The following is a 19983-nucleotide window of genomic DNA, read 5'->3' on the forward strand; positions in this document are numbered from 1 at the left end:
TGCGTTGGAAAGCGCCGCACACTTGTTTTAGCTGCATTGAGCTTGCCTATAGGGAGTATTCACCGGCGGCCATAGCTGTGAGCGCGAATGCTGAGCGCGTGCTGACGGCGAGCTTCCACAGTTCTTTTGCAACGTGCATTCTGCACCATCAAGAGTCCCGGTCTTCGCAGCCTATTGATGTGAGCTTGTTCTGAGCATGCGCTCTAAACAGCACCCACAAATATGGCGTCCAGTGAATACTCCCTATACCGACGCTTCTATCCAGGTGTGACTCGACAGTTGCTGCCGAACGAATGCTCGTCAGCAACTGACGCTTAGCTCCTCCCGAATCGAAGACGCGGCAAAGAAGTTTGTCACATCGCGATTTCTGCTCGAAAGAAATTTTCATAAATTCTTAAATTGTCGGCCATGGCCTGGCAAATTCGGGCGATTGATTAATTTGTTCTATCCTATTTTTACCAAGAATTGTTTACAAATTTAAAATCGCATGGCTGTGGAGCGCATCACGAATTATGCGCATTTGAATTCGCGAAAACGAAACCTAGAAACGGTAGTAATTTATAGCAGGTATATTCCGGATTTTCTAAGTCGCTGAAGTGTCACCGACTTACTAGATTACTTCGATCGCGAGGGGGTCTCGCCCGTTTCGGGTCGGCCGGGTGAATAAGCAGGGATTTAGTGGAAACGACTCCGGAAGCCAGCCTCCACTTCTTTCTGCCAGTTATTTTGAGGAAATGTTCGTTTACTGGTTTACAATATTAACAGAAAAGGAATAAACTCCGAACTAATAAGAGGCCGACACTCACATGACGAATTGCAACCAAGAGGATACGCGGAGTTGCTTTCACTGAAGTGTTCACTGCACACTCGAGAGGTTGTCGCATTTCGCTTTCCTTTTTTTTTTTTTCAATTTGATGAGATCTTCCTTTCTTAGTCTTATTTTGTCCGAATAATATAATAAAAAAGAGAAACCCTATTCGCCGTGGTAGACGCTGTAGTACGACAAAGCGCTGGATATTCTATTTTCCTCGTTCAGCTTTTTGTACGGGCTATAGAGAGAACGGGGAGTCGAGTCCTCGACATAAGGTCAGTAGCGTAAGCAACCATTGCCGATATCTCTAAATCTGCACCAGTTCCCCTGAGTTCCCAAGACCAAGTTCGTGTTCACGAAAGTTCCAACTACATTGTGATCAGTACCCCCGACCATCTTCGAGCCCGCAAATTCGCAAGCATCAAATGCCTTATTCTCGACAAAAATAATATGAAATCTCCACGGATGTCTCGGTCGCCGCCAACCTGGTGATGGGAATTATTTTTGAAAATTCCCGAAGATACCACCGAAGCGGTAGCCCGGAGTGTGGTGGACTTCAACCCGGACCTGCCACTCGTCTGCACGGAGGCCGCTCAAATATTATTCGACGGATACAAGGTACCGTTCTGGATCCGATATGGCACACCTCGTACCGCTGCACGCCGTTCCGGCGCAAGACCGAAGCTTGATGCTGGCTGCGGGGTCACCGACAGGACGTGTGCCCGAACCCAACGATCACGTTGTCCCACATGCGGCATCGCCAACCCCAGTAATGAGAGGCACCCGGGCGAGCCAAAGTTCGCGTGTGCGGAGGAGCCCACCTCACAGGGTCTGCCGCCCGAACAAACGAACGACGAGAAAAAGAAACCGAACACCCCGCCAAAGTGGCCGGCCCTGCCGGTGCGCGGCCATTCCAGGACAAGACCCCATAAGAAAAAGTGCTCCAACGAAGTCTCATCGAGGCACAAGAGATGCCCATCGGCCAATCAACAACGAACCCCGTCCAAGCCCCCACACAAAGCCAACCTCAATGTTTCCGCTAGCAGCGCGCATGCGCAGTAGCGTCGGGGAGAGCCAAAACGATCTACTAAAACTCTCTAATACCTAGTTTCGACGTTTTCTCTTCGCCGACATGCAATAGCAATGCTAAGAATAAAAGACCAAAAACGCACGAATCTACACCTTCGAGTGGGCCGCGTCTCAACGAGAGTGAAGCGAAAGCTTCCGCTGCAGAACCTCCTGGGTTCGATCCCCACCCCGCGCCCGTTTCGATCTAGAAGAGTTTCGTATCGGCACGTGTTCGCGGCGTGATGCACGTTAAAAACCCCAGGTTAGCGGTTGTACTGCACTCGCTAAATTTCTCACCTACAGCTAAGCCACCGGTCACCCGTTGCAGCCCCACGAGCAGGCAAGCTGGCGAAAGGGGCGAAATGGCATTACCCAATGTTGCAGATATTGTGAGCTAGATGGCGCGACGTGTCACGACTCACACCAAACTTGATAGCCCTGAGGCTGTGGGTAACTTTTATCGTTTTCTGTGGAAGACGCGCAGACGTAAACGGACAACACAAAACAAAAAAAGTTTTTCCGGTTGCGCTCAAGGTCCCGTCCGCTACGGGCGTCGTCTGCTAATCGTGCCGTCTGCTCGCTTCGCCCGCCGTCTGCGTGACGTACGGTGTTTGTGTCTGCGACTGGACCGCTTGTGTTTTTCTGCTGATACGCGCGGTCTGGTCTTGCGCGTTAGCTTCGCGGGTCTGCCGGTTTGCCTGAACTGAGGCGCAAAACATAGTCCACTTAAACGCAAAAAAAAAAAAAAAAAAAAAAAAAAATTTTGTCAGAACTGACGTTTTTTGCGGTATTTCGTCGTTTATAATTTTGTTTTTCTTCTAGTGCGTGAGGTGCTGCAGAGTTCGCGCTTGTCCCTGCAAGGAGTGGATGTAGATTGGATAAACGGAGCTACTGCAGACTTCATAGTCGTCTGACCAGAAAGCAGAAGACAATTCCGTAGTGAACTTAGGCGCGAGTCAAATGTGCGTGTGTCTCGCGCCTAAAATAAAAAAGCTGCATTGGGCAGCTTTATTGGTCCTCAAGCCCCTTACACTGGTCAACAGCAAGCATGCGTAAAATATACAAAGGACAACTTGAACAGTGGAAACATCGCGCGGTTCATATGCATACAAGCCGAAATTCGCCTAAATAAAAAAAAGAAACGTGAAACTACAATCATACTTGCTTACAAAAATATAAGCTCATGTCCTCCAAAGTTAAACTGCCCAAATCAATATTACCGGTACAAACACTGTTGGCAAATAGGTGCCGACAATGTTGGTCGCGCTGGACGGAAGCAAGGCCAAGGGAGTACGCACGCGCAGATGCTTACTAGAAAGAGGTCCATCACTTGACTACGCGCCCCATGTTTCGCTGCGCCCGTCTCGAAGCTGAGGTGACACGTCATCGGAATAACTTTCGATGGCTCGCACATAGCCTTCTTTAAAGGAGGCCATAAGGGGGGGGGGGGGGGGGGGGTGCTCTAAAGGAACCCCCCCCCCCCCCCCTCCCCTCCCCTCCCCTCCTCTCCTCAACCCGGCACCCTCCCTGCGTTGACGCCGCTTCGTGGCGACAGTGTGCGGCGCCTTATTCCAAAAATGAAAATGTTAACCCACCTAGCCCACCCGTAAACGCCGCTTCGCGGCGTTTGACCATTCGCTAAAGTTTCTTTCGACGAAAAGTGGGCGTTCGCTAAGACGTCGTTCGACCAACTGAGTGCCACCCGAGACTGTGGTTCCTAGCATCCTCTACTGTCTATCGTGAGACGAAACGGAGCGCAGTGTCCTACGTCTACCTCGTACAGATTTGCGCTTCGGTTTTTGTTTGAAATAACGACTGTCCTCGCACCGACGGAAGCTAGTGAAGAGGCGGTGGCGATTCGCGAAGGAGATACGAATAGCAACGGAAAGCGTACTCCGGGGGAGCGGACCTCACGGCATCCTGCTGCTCACGCCGCTGGGCGTGTCGTTGGCAGACTGCCAAGTATGTGTCGCGAGGTCTGTGGGCCACGCAGGCGGCAGCGTGTGCCGTCGCAGCCGGCGCGAGTTTACTGACAAGAAGACCATGTGTGTAAACTGTAGCTTGCATATGTTCATCAAGTAAAACATGCAGCGAGTTTACTTTCTTTTTGGTGATTTTTACGGAATGTAACATTATGTGACTCTCATACGAGATGTGACATGGTGTGACAAAAAGGAACATGTATCTTGACACAAAATGTGCAGTATTTTTTTTTTTTAATTTAGAGCTGTGCCAAGTGTTTTTATAGGCTTTTTTTTTAGACTTTTGAAAGTCTCTTCAATAGTTTGGAGGATTTACCGTCAAATCTGAATGAAACTCTGAATTGTTCTATGATAGCTACGCAGCAGTTCAATCTTCGTGCTGATTTTATCGGGTGGACGCTTTCCGCTAAATTCAGCGTTTCACACCTCTGCGTTACACTGTTTTGGAGATTCTTGTTTTATGAAACCGTATCCCTGACTCTGCCCGACGCAGAGCGACCAGATACTCTTCTCACGAGCGCATGCGCGCGCCCACCAGCCCAAGGTGGACTGGCGTCGCTCACTGGCGTAACGACTCAGTTGTGAAAAAAACATAAATAAAACATTTCATGGCCATGACATCTCTTGTACAGCCGTCCCACATCCTTGAGCAAGGAGCTCATTCGTGCTCGTCAGTTGCCATCGTAACGAGCGTCGTTTCGCCAGCGAGCGGTGCTAGTTTGCCGCGCGCTGTTGGGCGCAGAGGAGTATCTCGTCGATCGCGTCTCATTGGCCTCCTGCATTACCCAGGGGACGCTGCTAAAAGCTAGGGACTCGTAGGGACTTGTTTTGGGTATAGTACAAACTTGAGCATCTCACGCTGTCACATATGTCGAAGCTTGCCTGGTCTGGTGCGGAACGCGAGATCACGAGGAAAATACAAACAACAAAAAATTAACTCAAAGCCAAGTCGAAGCACAGGACAAAGCTAAGATTCTAAGAGCGTGAACCAAGAGATGCGGTTTCACGCGTTAAAAACTAAAAAAAGAGGAAAAATAAAAAGTGCGTCTGGACGCCAGGTGTTCTAACGTTGTGCATGCAGAGATTCGCAATGCGTACCCTAGTGGTGTGGCATGAATATGGCACTTTCGATTGTCTTGCGGCGTTAAATCTAGCTGACCTCGGACGTCGAAACTTTTTTTTTTTTTTTTCACTACACAGAAAGATGAAAGCTCGGCAAAGGTGCCATAAGTAGTGCGAGGCACAGTCAGGTGAGCATGTGCTACTCAAGATGAGGGCGCCACAGCATGTTCAGAGCCTCAGCGCAGGAGGCCTCTTGTTCCTCGCGCCAGTGTCTTCATTTAAAGAGTGAACGAGTGATCTTGTACCGTGCCCTGAACACAGTAAAATAATACAGAAAAAATGAATGCCGTTTACAACTCCCTGTAGCGCCGAATTAGAGTGCAGCTCTTGAGGAGGAGGGAAGGGTACTGAAGGTCACCTGTTCTCGGGGGGGGGGGGGGGGAGGGGAAGGGTCACGTGTACCTGGGGGGCGGGGGTGGGGGGTGTCACGTGACCTCGGAGGGGGAGGGGGGTGTCACGTGAACCCCAGATCACGTGACCCCCCAGAAAAATTTTTCGCAAGATTTTGAGGGGGAAATTTTTTCGCTACATTTAGCGGGGAATTTTTCCGCTAATTCTAGCGGAGAAATTTTTCCGCTAGATTGAGCGGGGAAATTAGGAAGTTTTCGTAGACCGTGTTTCCCCTCCGCTAAGCCCTCCGCAATGAAGCAGCCGCTACTGCGCCGGCGCGGCGATGGCCTTGACTGTAGAGTTCCGGCTAGCGTAGCTGGTTGAGGAGAGCGTTGCGGGACAGCGGAAACGATCTACGAAAACTCCCTATTCTACCGCTAGATTGAGCGGGGAAATTCTTCCGCTAGATTTAGCGGGGAAAATTTTCCTCTATTTGTAGCGGGGAAATTTTTCCGCTATTTGTAGCGGGGAAATTTTTCCGCTATTTGTAGCGGGTCCGCTATTTGTAGCGGGGACATTAGGGAGTTTTCGTAGACCGCGTTGCCCCCTCCGCTAAGCCTTCCGCAACGAAGAAGTTGCTACTGCGCCGGCGCGCCCATAGCCTTGACTGTGGAGTTCCCGCTATCGTAGCGGTTGCGGAGGGCCTTGCGGGACGGCGAAAACGATCTACGAAAACTCCCTATTTTTCCGCTATTTGTAGCGGGGACATTTTCCCGCTATTTGTAGCGGGGACATTTTCCCGCTATTTGTAGCGGGGACATTTTTCCGCTATTTGTAGCGGGGACATTTTTCCGCTATTTGTAGCGGGGACATTTTTACGCTATTTGTAGCGGGGACATTTTTACGCTATTTGTAGCGGGGACATTTTTACGCTATTTTTAGCGGGGAAATTTTTACGCTATTTTTAGCGGGGAAATTTTTACGCTATTTTTAGCGGGGAAATTTTTACGCTATTTTTAGCGGGGAAATTTTTACGCTATTTTTAGCGGGGAAATTTTTACGCTATTTTTAGCGGGGAAATTTTTACGCTATTTTTAGCGGGGAAATTTTTACGCTATTTTTAGCGGGGAAATTTTTACGCTATTTTTTGCGGGGAAATTTTTTACGCTATTTTTAGTGGGGAAATTTTTCCGCTAGATTTAGCGGGGAAAATTTTTCCGCTAGATTTAGCGGGGAAATTTTTTCCGCTAGATTTAGCGGGGAAATTTTTTCCGCTAGATTTAGCGGGGAAATTTTTTCCGCTAGATTTAGCGGGGGAAATTTTTTCCGCTAGATTTAGCGGGGGAAATTTTTTCCGCTAGATTTAGCGGGGGAAATTTTTTCCGCTAGATTTAGCGGGGGAAATTTTTTCGCTAGATTTAGCGGGGGAAATTGTTCCGCTAGATTTAGCGGGGGAAATTGTTCCGCTAGATTTAGCGGGGGAATTGTTCCGCTAGATTGAGCGGGGGAATTGTTCCGCTAGATTGAGCGGGGGAATTGTTCCGCTAGATTGAGCGGGGGAATTGTTCCGCTAGATTGAGCGGGGGAATTGTTCCGCTAGATTGAGCGGGGGAATTGTTCCGCTAGATTGAGCGGGGGAATTGTTCCGCTAGATTGAGCGGGGGAATTGTTTCGCTAGATTTAGCGGGGGAATTGTTCCGCTAGATTGAGCGGGGGAATTGTTCCGCTAGATTGAGCGGGGGAATTGTTCCGCTAGATTTAGCGGGGGAAATCGTTCCGCTAGATTGAGCGGGGGAATTGTTCCGCTAGATTGAGCGGGGGAATTGTTCCGCTAGATTGAGCGGGGGAATTGTTCCGCTAGATTGAGCGGGGGAAATTGTTCCGCTAGATTGAGCGGGGGAAATTGTTCCGCTAGATTGAGCGGGGGAAATTGTTCCGCTAGATTGAGCGGGGGAAATTGTTCCGCTAGATTGAGCGGGGGAAATTGTTCCGCTAGATTGAGCGGGGGAATTGTTCCGCTAGATTGAGCGGGGGAATTGTTCCGCTAGATTGAGCGGGGGAATTTGTTCCGCTAGATTGAGCGGGGGAATTTGTTCCGCTAGATTGAGCGGGGGAATTTGTTCCGCTAGATTGAGCGGGGGAATTTGTTCCGCTAGAGTTAGCGGGGGAATTTGTTCCGCTAGAGTTAGCGGGGGAATTTGTTCCGCTAGAGTTAGCGGGGGAATTTTTTCCGCTAGGTATAGCGGGGGAATTTTTTCCGCTAGGTATAGCGGGGGAATTTTTTCCGCTAGGTATAGCGGGAAAGTTTACCCACAATGCACCGCGCGGTGTCGGCGACGTTGCTCAAGCCGCAAACGGGCGCCTAAGAGCTGCGCTCTAAAATGATCCTAGAGCGGCTTGTGGGCATCGTAACTTGAAAAGGACTAAGGGGTGGCAGGAGTGTTCTGAGGGGGATTGATTTATAGCTGTGTAGTATTTTTGGCCCGGGGGAGGCCCTAGCACAGATTCTTGCGCCACACTTTAGGTCAAGACTCGCCCAACGCGCCAGCTGCTGCAGCTTCCCCTGCCTTGCATTTCAGTCTGGGTTGTGACCTTATTGTGAAAATTAAAAACTTTGGAACGAGTGTGGTGCAAAAGGTTGGAGGCATTATTTTGCCAAAGCTCCTTTTAGCAAATGCCAATTAAGAGACTGCCTTTTTTATTTTGTTTTATAAGATTCCTTTATAAATAAAACTACTTAAAAAAAATAACTGGCGATGAGCTTACTTTTGGCGAATGCGGCCGCTGCAAAGTAGCGTGTACGCGAGAAGGCCAGTTGGGTTAACATTTTTGTAATGAGCTGCCTGAGTTTGTTACTGCGAATCTCGACCGAGGCGCCCGCAATCCGACTGAGGCTTATTGCGGAGAAGGCGCCGTGTAACCGAGCTTTCGGTTGCACGTCAAAATTTCCTCAGGTGGTCGAAATTAATCCTCAGTCCTCCGCTGGGGCGTGCCAGTTGCCCGTCGGTAGGTTTGGCACAAAAAAAACCCCAAATTTGACTGCGAAGATGGGTTAACACGCCCATTGTTGCCGTGAAGATGGGTTACATGTCCATCTTCGCGGCGATACACACGCGATACACGCGCAATGTAGAAAAACAATTTTTTTAAGCGTTTTTTTTTTTTTTTTGATGAACTGCCTTTTTTAAAATTGTGATTCGACTTTAAATTGAGCTTCGATAGAACGGGCCTGTTCTCTAATACTCGTCTCGAAGGAAATGGTGTGCACCCTTTACGCTTTGTTTCACCGTAACTTAGCAAACGCAAAAGGCTACAGTTCCAGTGAGCCAACGGGCACCTCGGAGGGAGACACATGCCTATGGTCCATCTCAATAGATGTGCTAAGTGCTGTCGAAGCCACGGGCGGGAGAGAGAGGGAAGTTGCTTTTGTACGAATTTTGAGTGACTACCTAATCTCCGAGGGGGACACAAGCGACCTCTGGGACACGAGGGCCTGGGTAGGAAAGGAGTTCCTCCTCACCCTCTATTTTTTTATTTATTTGAATACCTACATCGCCTAAAGAGACATTACAGAAAGGGGGGGAGCACAGACAGAAAGTTATACACTAAAACAAAGTAAAACAGAACAATACAGTAAGTAATATACAATGATAATTAGACATATATCCTTGAATCCTTCGACATATCCTTGAATCTTTAGACAAAACAGATCTGGCAGGTTATTCCAGCCGTCAATGGACCGCGGGAAAAAAGAATTTTGAAAGCATCAATTCTGCAATGAAACGAACAATTGTTTTTTTAATTCTTTCCTTTCCTGGCACACGGGCGGGCTCAAAAATATACTTGAACCTACGAACAGCTGCATCATTGTCAAACACTATGCAAAAGTTTGAGACGGAGAAATTTCCACCTTTGACTCGGAGGTATCTAATTTGGAGGTGATCTTAGTGTAGTTATGCTAGCTCTGAAATCATAATTACCCTTCACGCATCTTGCAGCACGATTCTGTATTTTTTCAACTCGATCTACCAAGTTCTGCCTGAACGGATGCCAAAATCTCACGGACGTGGTCAGACAGACCATACATGAGAAAAAATGGTGTCTTCTCCAGAGATGGGGGAGCCAACCTTAAATTGTTTATAAATCCCAGTGACCAGCTTGCCTTTACTGTAATCTATATTAACATGTTTACTGTATCTAAAAGGGACGAAAAAATGACTCCCAAATATTTAACCTCCGACGCCTGTTCAAGTGAGACACCACCATTACCATATTACAAATGAAAATGTTTGACGCACAACTTTGACGTTTCGACTTGCGAGATATGCCCATAGCATGGTGTTGCCTGGCAGTGGCGATCGAGTGTTTCTCAGCCAAAGGATTTAAAATACGCAAAATGAGAACATGGTCAACTTTATTCAAGAGAACACATCCCGAGCGAACAAAAGTGTAGCGAGCTAGACACTCGTGAACCTAGCTTTGTACGACCAGGCCTAGCCTAGGCCAAATCCTAAAGACGACGTGAATGTTGATGCGCAGGCAGAAAGAAGTACATAGACATACTTTGTTTTTCGGTACTTCTTAAAGATTGGCTAGGTACAGTCCTTCCTTTTACATGTAGCAACACTGCTTGACACTGCAGAAAAAACTGCTCAAATGGAAACTAAGAAAAACTCTAGGAAATATTCTGCAGTATGTGTATACCAGCCCACTTACTTTTCACTGTTACTGAACTGCTGTCTTGCCTATCCACATAGAGCCGCTTCGGGGAAACCATAACATTTCTTGCTTTTCGAGTCCATTAAAAAGTGGCAAAAGTGTGGTGACAGCAGTGCCTCCTGGAGGGGGCAACACCACCTATGGCTACATTGTTGAGGTGCTCTAAGCAACATTGTGCACGGCGCATAAAATAAAAAAAAATAAGCCGTCGCACCTTGAATTAAAAAAATAAAATGCATACGAGTCGCATTATTGTATAAGACACACCAAGAAATTGTTTGAAAAAGAAACCGTGACTTATACACCGGAAAATGCGGTAGTTAATTTCCGGGGTGAATCAGTTGGTAGGCTATTCCGTCAATTCAAAATGTTAAAGGCACTGTGGGCATGAGCTTCACAAGTGTACATTGTGCTCCCTGCCCCATTTACTTTGATGAGGGTGAAATTTTCGCCTTCAGGTCATAGTTAGAAGAACACCAGTTTATTCCAAGGCGACGCCTTGAAATGACTATGGAAAAAAGCGCCGAGATTGCGAGGGTGCTGACCCGTTGGCGTGACTTGATTAGAAATAATACAAAACATGTTCACGTGATCTTGCTTCAAAGGAGCGCATCATTTTTAAAGAGCTGCAGGTCCATTGTGGATGGAAAGTCCAACCTAGTTAGGATCTGCGTGATTCCCAAAGCTCTGTTAAAAAAAAAAAAACTGAAAAGAAAAAATTTTTTTTTTTAAACAGTAAGTCTGGTTGGGGACACGCGTGTCAAAAAATAAGTTTTATGCGAAAAAATTTTTTTACAGCAATATTAACGGCGGGAGATTTATTTGAAATTCTGCGCGCGAAGTCTATGACGTCATTGGTCATTCTGGAATGACCATCTCGGTCGTGAAGATGAAGCCGTTCCCCTCTTCTCCACGCTCTCGAAATGTCGAAAGAGAGAACAAGTAGAATGGAGGTGACTGCCGACTAAACCTTGTCTTGCGCCGTCAATATTGCTCTAAAAAAAACTTTTTTTTTTCGCTTAAAATTTATTTTTTGACACGCATGTCCCAACCAGACTCAATTTTTTTTTCTTTTCGGGCGTCTTTTAAGGGCATACTGACAAGTCTATGCTAAAAATTACTTCGGCGTCGTGCCGAGCCCGTCACCAGCAACGTTACTGGAGCAAGCTCAGTTTCGCAGCTCCCTATTCTTGCCTGCAGAGACGAGTGGCCCAGGTGACGGTCATGAGAACGAGCGGCGCTGCAGTCGGATCTTGCTTCCCTGTCTCGCGCGTTGTCTACCACCGTGTTGAGACCTTCCTTTTCTTTTTTTCCTTTTTTTTTACTTCCATCTGTATAATAGCAAAAAAAAAAAAAAAAAAGATGTTGAAGATGAAGTGTAAGACACCAGAGATCAAAGTCAACACATTGTGAATGTTCTTTCTTTGAGTGTTTGAAATTTACTTTTGTGTGCGTCTGTTTCCTTGCGCTGTGAAGTGTTACTTAGTATGAATCAACAACTCGCCCAAGCTAAAGTATTGCTATTGAAACTTGGCGGGCTAGACAATCCGGAAGCAAGGCTCGACTGCAGCGCTACTATGGTGCCTGGAACGCGTCTCCGACTGGTGTGTTTACCGCGGCCAAAAAAGTGGTCCCTCGATTTCCGCCTGATGACGTCATAGAAGTGTCATGCTGTCGCCGGTCCCTGGTGGTGTCTCAGCAGCTGTGGTGGATACGGCAGACGCCTGTTCTGCTGCAGGTCGCTCCCCATTGTGACAGTCCATGGAAGCTACAGCAGCTGAAAGTTTAGACGCCAGGGACGCCGTGACAACAGCGACACTCGCGTTCGCTCGCGCTTTTCGCCATCATTTCTACGGCCAACCGCCAGGATCGCGACAGTCAACAGCATGGCACTATGGCTCCTGTGACGTCATTTGTTGCCACTTGGGGACCACTTTTGATGTATGGGCAGCATAGGACGCTAAACACACCAGTCAGAGACGCGTTCCAGGCACCATAGCGATACTAGTTCTCGTGACCACCACTGAGCCCACGTCGCAGGCTGAGCTGTGAAACTGAGCTTGCTCCAGTAACGTTGGTCACCAGCTCTTCTGCGCCCCCTTACCTTCTGTTCATTACGATACATTGATTTTATTTGCTGCCATACAAAAAGCTAAAGTTAGTAGCAGAAGTGCTCTTCATTAGTGTTTTCTAAATATGTGTCGCTGTATTTATATATGAAAATACTTCTCTATTTCTAAATGTATTTCTGATATATATTGCGACACATTTTTATACATGTATTTCAGCATCAGCATTTTAGCTGTTCTCGCCATGTATCCTATTCATATTTTCAAATACACTGTAGAATATCTCTGCCCAACGCTGAACTTCAGCAATTGCGTGGTGCAAGAAAATCCCGTATGAAATTCGTGTTGAGACAGATGAAAGGAATTGCTGTTGAGCTACGCTTCTCCTCCAACTGCTTAGGTTACACTCTCGCCCCTGCATCTTTGGTAAAGGCTGTCATGTGCTTCGTCTCCGTCGATCTCATTGGCTCGAAAGAGGCCATAGTATTCACTCCTTCGGTTCCATTGGCTGGCGCGCGTCGAGGGGGTGCCACTGTCCGCTGTGCTTGTCAGTTTCCACGACCGCTCACCCCATGGCGCTGCGTGTCCATCAGCACGGGGCATCCAAGGTCACCAGGGGAGCACACGCTAGTGATGCAGAAGTATCGATAAATTGACTACCGATACTATAGATAGTTTTTCTAAAACTATCGATTGTGTCGCAAAACTATTGATAGTCGACTATCGATAGTACTATAGATAGTGCTATCGACAGTCGACTGTCGATAGCACTATCGATAGTTTTTAGACTGTCGTCGACAGCACTATCGATAGTTTTTCGACTGTCGTCGATAGCACTATCGATAGTTTTTTGACTGTCGACGATAGCACTATCGATAGTTTTTTGACTGTCGACGATAGCACTATCGATGGCTTTTGGATAGTCGACTGTTGACGATAGCACTATCGATAGGGTGACTACCTTCCTGCTAGCGAAATGCGGGACACGCTTACCTTGGGGAGGGGAGGGAGGGGGGGTTACAGAAGAACGGTATTACATTTCGGCTGCGGCAACTGCAAAAAAGAACATAGTGCGCAGTCGGGCTGGTGGAAATTTACCATGCTGCCTTTTAACCCGAGACTGGGGCAGGTGGAAGAAAATGTTTTTTCCGCCTTCTGCCCCGGTCTCAGGTTAAAAAACATAATGGAAAAAAAATAACTATACGAGGAAAGTTATCAACACACGTCACGAAATGCGGCTCTGCTAACTCGTTTGATATCCTCTCTTGTCTGAAAGCATGTCATACAGCTGCAAATTGTATTCCGGCAATTAAGCTGCAGTAATTTTCACCACATATGAAAAATTCACTGCAACAAAACTCGATGCATTAAAACGATAGAAGAAGCAGTAAATCTTTTACGGCTTCTGGTTTTCTGTCGATTCATATTTTTGTTAACATGCTCCTACACAAACTTTGAATATTACGTTGTTTTTGATCATTGTGAGTTGCAGTCTTCTTGCCTTGTGTGATCGTCTTTACTAAAATAAAATAAACTGTCCACTGCAACCTTTTCGCAATGGCGCAGCACGATTTGAAAATAACTAAATTAATTTATTCAACTTTTGGTGAGCAACTGTCCCTTGCAATATTTTGCTACCAAAGGAAGAGAGGCACAACGGCGCATGCGCGTCGGATCTCCTGCATGAACGACGGTCACTTCGCACAATTCTTGGATAGAAAATGGTGTACCATCGCGATGCACACGTTCACCAGCGATCTCCGCGCTTCCCTTTGCCCTGTTGCTCGGCAGCGCCATAAGCTGCGTAGTGAGTTTTACGGCAGTGTGAAATGCGGGACATTTTGAAGATTTTGATATTGCGGGACGCGGGACACGAGCCCTCGACGTGGGACAGTCCCGCAAGTCGCGGGACGGGTGCTCACTCTAACTATCGATAGCTGTTCGATAGTCGTCTGTCGTCTATAGCACTATCGATAGCTTTTCGATAGTCGGCTGTCGACGATAGCACTATCGATAGTTTTAGAATGCAGCTCTTAGGCGCCCGTTTCCGGCTGGAGCGGCGTCGCCGTCGGTGCACCCGCGCGGTGCATTATGGGACGCGTGACGTCACTGATGACGTCATCAGTGACGGCATTGGCATCGTCTCTGATGGCATCAGTGGCGTTACTAATGACCTCATCGGCATCCGGATAGTCGTTTCTGATGATGTCATCGGCATCCACATCGTCATCATCATCTTCCCTGAATACGTCATCAGTGACGTGACTGATGAAGTCATCCGCATCGTCATCGTCACTGGTGATGTCACTAGTGATGATGTCATCATCATCACGTGACCTCATGTGGGTCACGTGACCCCGGTGACGTCACGTGACCCCCGTGAGGTCATGTGACCCTCGTGAGGCGACAGCGACGCGGCTCGGAGGGAGGAGTAGCAGACAAGATGAGGAGGTGAGGAGGAGGGAAGAAGGATATACCTTCCCCTCAGTACCCTTCCCCTCCTCCTCAAGAGCTGCGCTCTAATTCGGCGTTACAGGGAGTTGTAAACGGCCTTCAATTTTTTTCGATAGTCGACTGTCGATAGTTTTTTTACTATTGATAGTCAGATTTCTGGCGACTATCGATAGCACTATCGATAGCTTTGCACCACTAGCACACGCGCCAACCGGCGACGAAAAGTAAGCAGCTAACGAAAAAGGGAGCGGACGAGCGGCTTGCATGCTTTCGCATTCACAACTCGTAAGGATGCTTAAGTGTATCTCAATCTTTTAAATTTTAGTTTGTTTTGACAGTGATGGTGAAACAAACTATACCACTCGCTGCTTAGATTATCCAAGGCACTCGCTGCATAGATTATCTATTGTTTGCATTCACTTCTGAGCATGCACTCGACACGTGTGCGGCGTCGGGGCTCGGCACATGCTCGGGTCCAAATGTATTCGGTACGAATACATTTGGAACTTGGCAACCCAAAATGTCTAAAACATGGCTGCCAGTGGTACTTGATGGACTTTTAAAAATGGTCTTTTCCTTCTCGATTATGTGGAATAGAACCCAGATAGGCCACGGTGCTTTTTCCTGTGTGCTGGCGCACCACAGCTCTGAACACGTGCATCGAAAGTTCGTGCTGCTGAACCCAGGGATTCTGGGTTCAATGCAAGCATCTGCCCGTTTCGATCTGGATGAGCATCATATTGACGTGTGGTCGTGTACCGCTACTGCCTAGTTCACGTTTAAGACTCCAGGCTAGTGGTTTTACAGTACTCGCTAAATTTCTCACCCTCAGCTGAGACTCCAGATGCCTGTTGCTGCTGACGATAGTCAGTGACAGGTTACGAAAAGTTTTCTGGCTGGGGAGGAGGAAGCAGATGGAATGCTGAAGAGAGGAGGTGGCTTCCTCCTCCTCTCCAGCGTTCCGTCTGCTTCCTCCTCCCCTGCCCTCCTTTCCCTCGAAAACTTTTCTTAACCTGTAACTGACTATAGCTTCCGGCTATCTCAACGTATAGTTTTTTTTAGATGCTTTACAGATTCGTGTATAAAAAGCCGTGACAGCTACACTTAAGCTGTTTGTGCAGAGAAGTTATGCGGGCAGAGGGATATAGGGCTACTCGTAACTATCAGTCAACCAATTATGTAAATAATTAGTGAGAATGGACAAATGGTTCCAATTAGAAATTTTCTGAGCATCATCGAACACCACTAAGTCAACTTTTTTCGAAATATATAAGGCAGGGGCAGCATCTTATGGCGTTCTGAAAGAACTCTCAGTTTGGACGCATTTTTAGGTTTCGGTTTCTTATCGGAGCGCATCTCTCTGCTTATAGTTCTGCTCCCCAGTGGCCGAGATGCGCAACATTTGTGCGCCTTACTTCCCTCCATCCTGCGAGGAAGGCGAGGCGGTGGCTTCGTGTTACTACCGGGGAGCAGGTCCGTGGGCACGAAGATGTGTTCCGATAATAGACCGAACCCTAGAAGCACGTCCAAACTGAGTTTTCTTTCAGAATGCCATAAAATGCTGCTGTTGCCTTGTTTCCCAGGCGAAAATCGGTCCACTTCCAGCTGGATTATGAAACTGGAACCGAGGCGGTCCAGTTGAATTCCAGCTGGGAGCTGGACCGCCTCATTTCCAGTTCCATAATCCAGCTGGAAGTGGACTGATTTTCGCCTGGGTTCTGTCTAAAAAGAGGTGGGCTAATGAATAGCTGAGCAGGTTTGTACTTGGAACCATGTCTATTTTCACTAATTAAAAAGTTGAACAAATTATATTGAATTGGCCGACTGATCGTTACGATTAGTCCCTATACACAAACTCAACTCTGTTAGGTCACGGAGTGGTGGTGGCGCATCGAGCGCACTTCCGGTCTGGGGCTGTGGGTGGAAGTTGCCATGTAAGACGTTGCTTTCCTGCATTGTTTTGAAAGGTACCAGACATAAACCTGCCTTCTCGTCAGAACGCTGCAACTTCAAAAGAGTCGAAAGGTTCGAAGGCCTGTTTTCATGTGCTAGGTTCGTCCGAGAATGGGATATGTGCCGTAAGAAGGGAAAACCAGACGCCGTCAGACCACGATTCCTTAAGCGGGATGCTCTTTGGGTTGAATTCACGGATACTTGCGGTCATCAGATTTATTTGTTTTGTTCCAACATGAATGCGGGTAAACCATGAAGTTGTACAGACCACGTGCAGACTACGTTCAGCGTGTCTTCAAGTTCAAACGGTCACCTGATTGTTTGAACTTTCTTCTGCTCTTTCAAACATTTCTGCTTGTCGTCTGCTCTTTCAGACGACATGACACGGGCCTATAGACCAAACATTAGCCTGGTAATTGCTATGAGAAGTAAGTGTAGGCCTCAAAAGACTCAAGTTTGAAGGTTGGTAAGCGTGCTCGATGTAAACAGTAGATACAAGGAGATATTCATCATTGTTACCAGTGGCCATCGTTCACTTATTATTCCCGATTCGCTTGGTCCGATTCTGCTTGAGATTTTCAGTGTCAATGTTGACCATCTCGGCTACAGTTCATGCTTTTGCAGCCCGAGCAATGTAGCGACTGAAAATCGTCATGCGAATCAGGCATTAGTGTACATTCTGTGGCATTAGCACGGAATGAATCACCAGATGTCACATTATCCACGCTAAGTTTTGCGGTGTAATAAGTCTTGGTAATTTCGCTGAAGCTGCTCAAGTAGTCGGGCGTTGCCAGGAAGACGTAGAATCAACAATTCGAACCGAAAATGAGCAGAGGACTTGCACCAAAGCCCACAACATTGCATTTCAATGGTTTATTTACGGGCGGCGGCGAGCTTCCTGCCCACATTTCATTGCGCATGCGCGGCGTTGGTGGCGTCTACTAGGGGTGCTCCAGTTTGTTTGTAAACATGAGTTAATCTATATTATGTCCCCCTGGCCATAAAACTCTCCTGCACAAACTGCAGAAGTGTAGCTTCTGCGGCTCTTTTTAGAGAAATTCGTAAACCATGAAAACAAAAAACTTATACACTGTGCAATTACTTTAGGGTGTGAGGTCTGGGGGATCGGTGGCCGAGTGGTCTAGCGCACACCAGCTCGGAGCACGTGGAGCGAAAGCTCGCGCTGCAGAACCCAGGGATCCTGGGTTCGAGCCCCACTCCTGCCCGTTTCGATCTGGATGAGCATCGTACCGGCGTGCGGTCGTGTATCACTACTGCGTGATGCACGTTAAAGACCCCAGGCTAGCGGCTGTACCGCACTGGCTAAATTTCTCATCTACAGCTGGGAGACTCGTCGCCCCTGTGAGGCAGACCAAGTTCTAGGCTGTATAAACACACACACAGCCCAATTATTGGTGTGAGGTCTCACGGTGTCCATATTCAATTTGCATTTTAATTTTTTTTAATATTTTTCGGGGTGCATATAAACGCGGCGATGAATCTGCCATTGTCTGTACATATGATGGAACCGAGCGCGAATATCAAATTATAAAATTGCAACAGCCTCAATCAGACTGTACGGTGAAACTGCATAAAATTTGATGGCACAATGCGATGTAGTTCTTCTTTAAAATTAATATCTTAATTTTGCTGGATTCAAATTATTCGATCCCTTGAAGTGCCCTGAAAAATTTACCCACGTGTGCCCTACCTCCATGGAAAAAGTGTCGTACTGTAGCCTCGAGGGCAAACAGACGCCTGTTCCGTGCCCTGTGAATGTGAAGTGTCCATTTTGAGCATATTTGAAGCAAATAGATGTATGCATGCGTGAGGAGTGTCTGCAGGTAATTCTGTCATTCGTTCTGCAGTAAACACCGTGCATGACCAGCGTCAACATGGCTTTAGGGATTTTCAGGATCTCTATTGTTGAACTTTCCCCTTCTTTTTTTCCAGATTGGCTCCCTGCTTGGCCTGATCACCTATGCCACGGTGGCGGTCAACTACAAGAAGGTCCTGGAGGTTTACGACGAGCTCCCCGAGATGAAGAGCTTGCTGGAATGTAAGCACTCTTGTTTCCACTTGTTTGACGAGTTAGCTCTATGGACCCTTTTATTAAATGCGCCGGAAGTAGGCGCTTCTGGCAAGTTACTTCCCCGCGAACTTCCGGTCAAATGAGGACGAAGAACCCCCACCATGGTGCCGCTTCTTGCGGCGCGTTCATGAAATATTTTATGACCAGTTCACCATGTGATTAGCTAATGGATTGGTTAGTGAGAGATTTGTAGGAAATTTTTTAATACTCCTTTAAGACGACTGATCTCCTCTTACCTGTTTCAAGCGCACCAGAAATCCCCAACTCGGAGATTTCTGTAGAACTTCATTGTCTTGGAAATATATCCATCAACAGGCTCGGAAGGCCTGCCGACATGAAGCTCCCGGAAGTCTCTTAGGGCAAGAGACAACTCGTGGTTGTAAACAGTAAAAGGATCTCTGTTTCGTTTTGCCGTAACTTGGCTAAGAGAGCGGTGCGGGCCCCTCGAGCTAATCTGGGCGACAGAGGCGAAACCTTGTGACAGCCCCTTGCCAAGGGCCTTAGGGAACAGCCCAAACACAGTATCTGTACGTCTTCTTGCAAGTCATGCTTCCATAATAATTTAGGCACGTGTAAATGCCTCAGCGGAGACCCGTCAGGACGGGTTGTGTCGGGTCGCCGCAGCTCGGGGCACGTGGAGCCAAAGTTTGTGCTGCACAACTTGGGGAATCCCGCATTCAATGCCCACCCTTGCCTGTTTTGATCTGGACGAGTATCGTTCTAGCGCGTCGTCACGTATCACTACTGCGGGATGCACGTTAAACGCCTGGCTAGCGGTTGTGCTGCACTGTCTAAATTTATCATCTCCAGGAAAGACACCAGGCACCCACTGGGGACGACTAACTCCTGTTTTCTAAACAAACTCGCGTCAGAATTGCCCTTTAGGTTGTGCTGACATGCTTGTTGCATTCTCTGCAGCCGCTTTTGGCATCATCGTCGCTTACATCGTCATCTGCGCCATTGGGCTCATCGTGTCCAGCCTCTGTGTCCGGGGCGCTTACACGGTAAGGCGCCACTTTCCTGCTCTTTGTCCTTCGAGCTCCAAGAAAGGCAGATTTCATAATAATAGTAATAATTATGCTAAGCCCCTTTATTTCCCCCTTTTTGGGTTTACAAAAAGGAAGAACGCCTGGAGTAAAAACTTTGCTGCTGATGCCCAACACACGTGAACAAAAAACATTTAAAAAAAGTTTGCCGCAGATTTTTTATTTTACACACAAAAAAAAAAGGCAAGTGCTTGGTATTTTACAGTAGTACTAAAAATTACACTCGGAGACCACAAAAAAAAAAAATTCTGGGATAACTACTTTGAACTTCATTACTGCAAATGCCTAAGAAAGGGAAACGAGAAAATGGGAAGCACAGTAGCGGCATCTCAAGCAC

The 19983-nt window shown here is 47.4% G+C and overlaps 1 protein-coding gene across 1 annotated transcript in view; it reads left to right on the forward strand.

The window, feature by feature from the left end:
- Positions 1–19983, forward strand: part of LOC8040712 — an 89408-nt gene that overhangs the window by 47848 nt on the left and 21577 nt on the right. The window contains exons 2-3 of the mRNA XM_029985171.3: positions 18462–18567; positions 19519–19604. Of these exons, the coding sequence (XP_029841031.1) occupies positions 18462–18567; positions 19519–19604 (192 nt within the window). The remainder of the gene's footprint in view (positions 1–18461; positions 18568–19518; positions 19605–19983) is intronic.

The sequence above is a fragment of the Ixodes scapularis genome, unplaced genomic scaffold (genome assembly GCF_016920785.2).
Source record: "Ixodes scapularis isolate PalLabHiFi unplaced genomic scaffold, ASM1692078v2 PGA_scaffold13__105_contigs__length_92229423, whole genome shotgun sequence".
NCBI lineage: Eukaryota > Metazoa > Arthropoda > Arachnida > Ixodida > Ixodidae > Ixodes > Ixodes scapularis.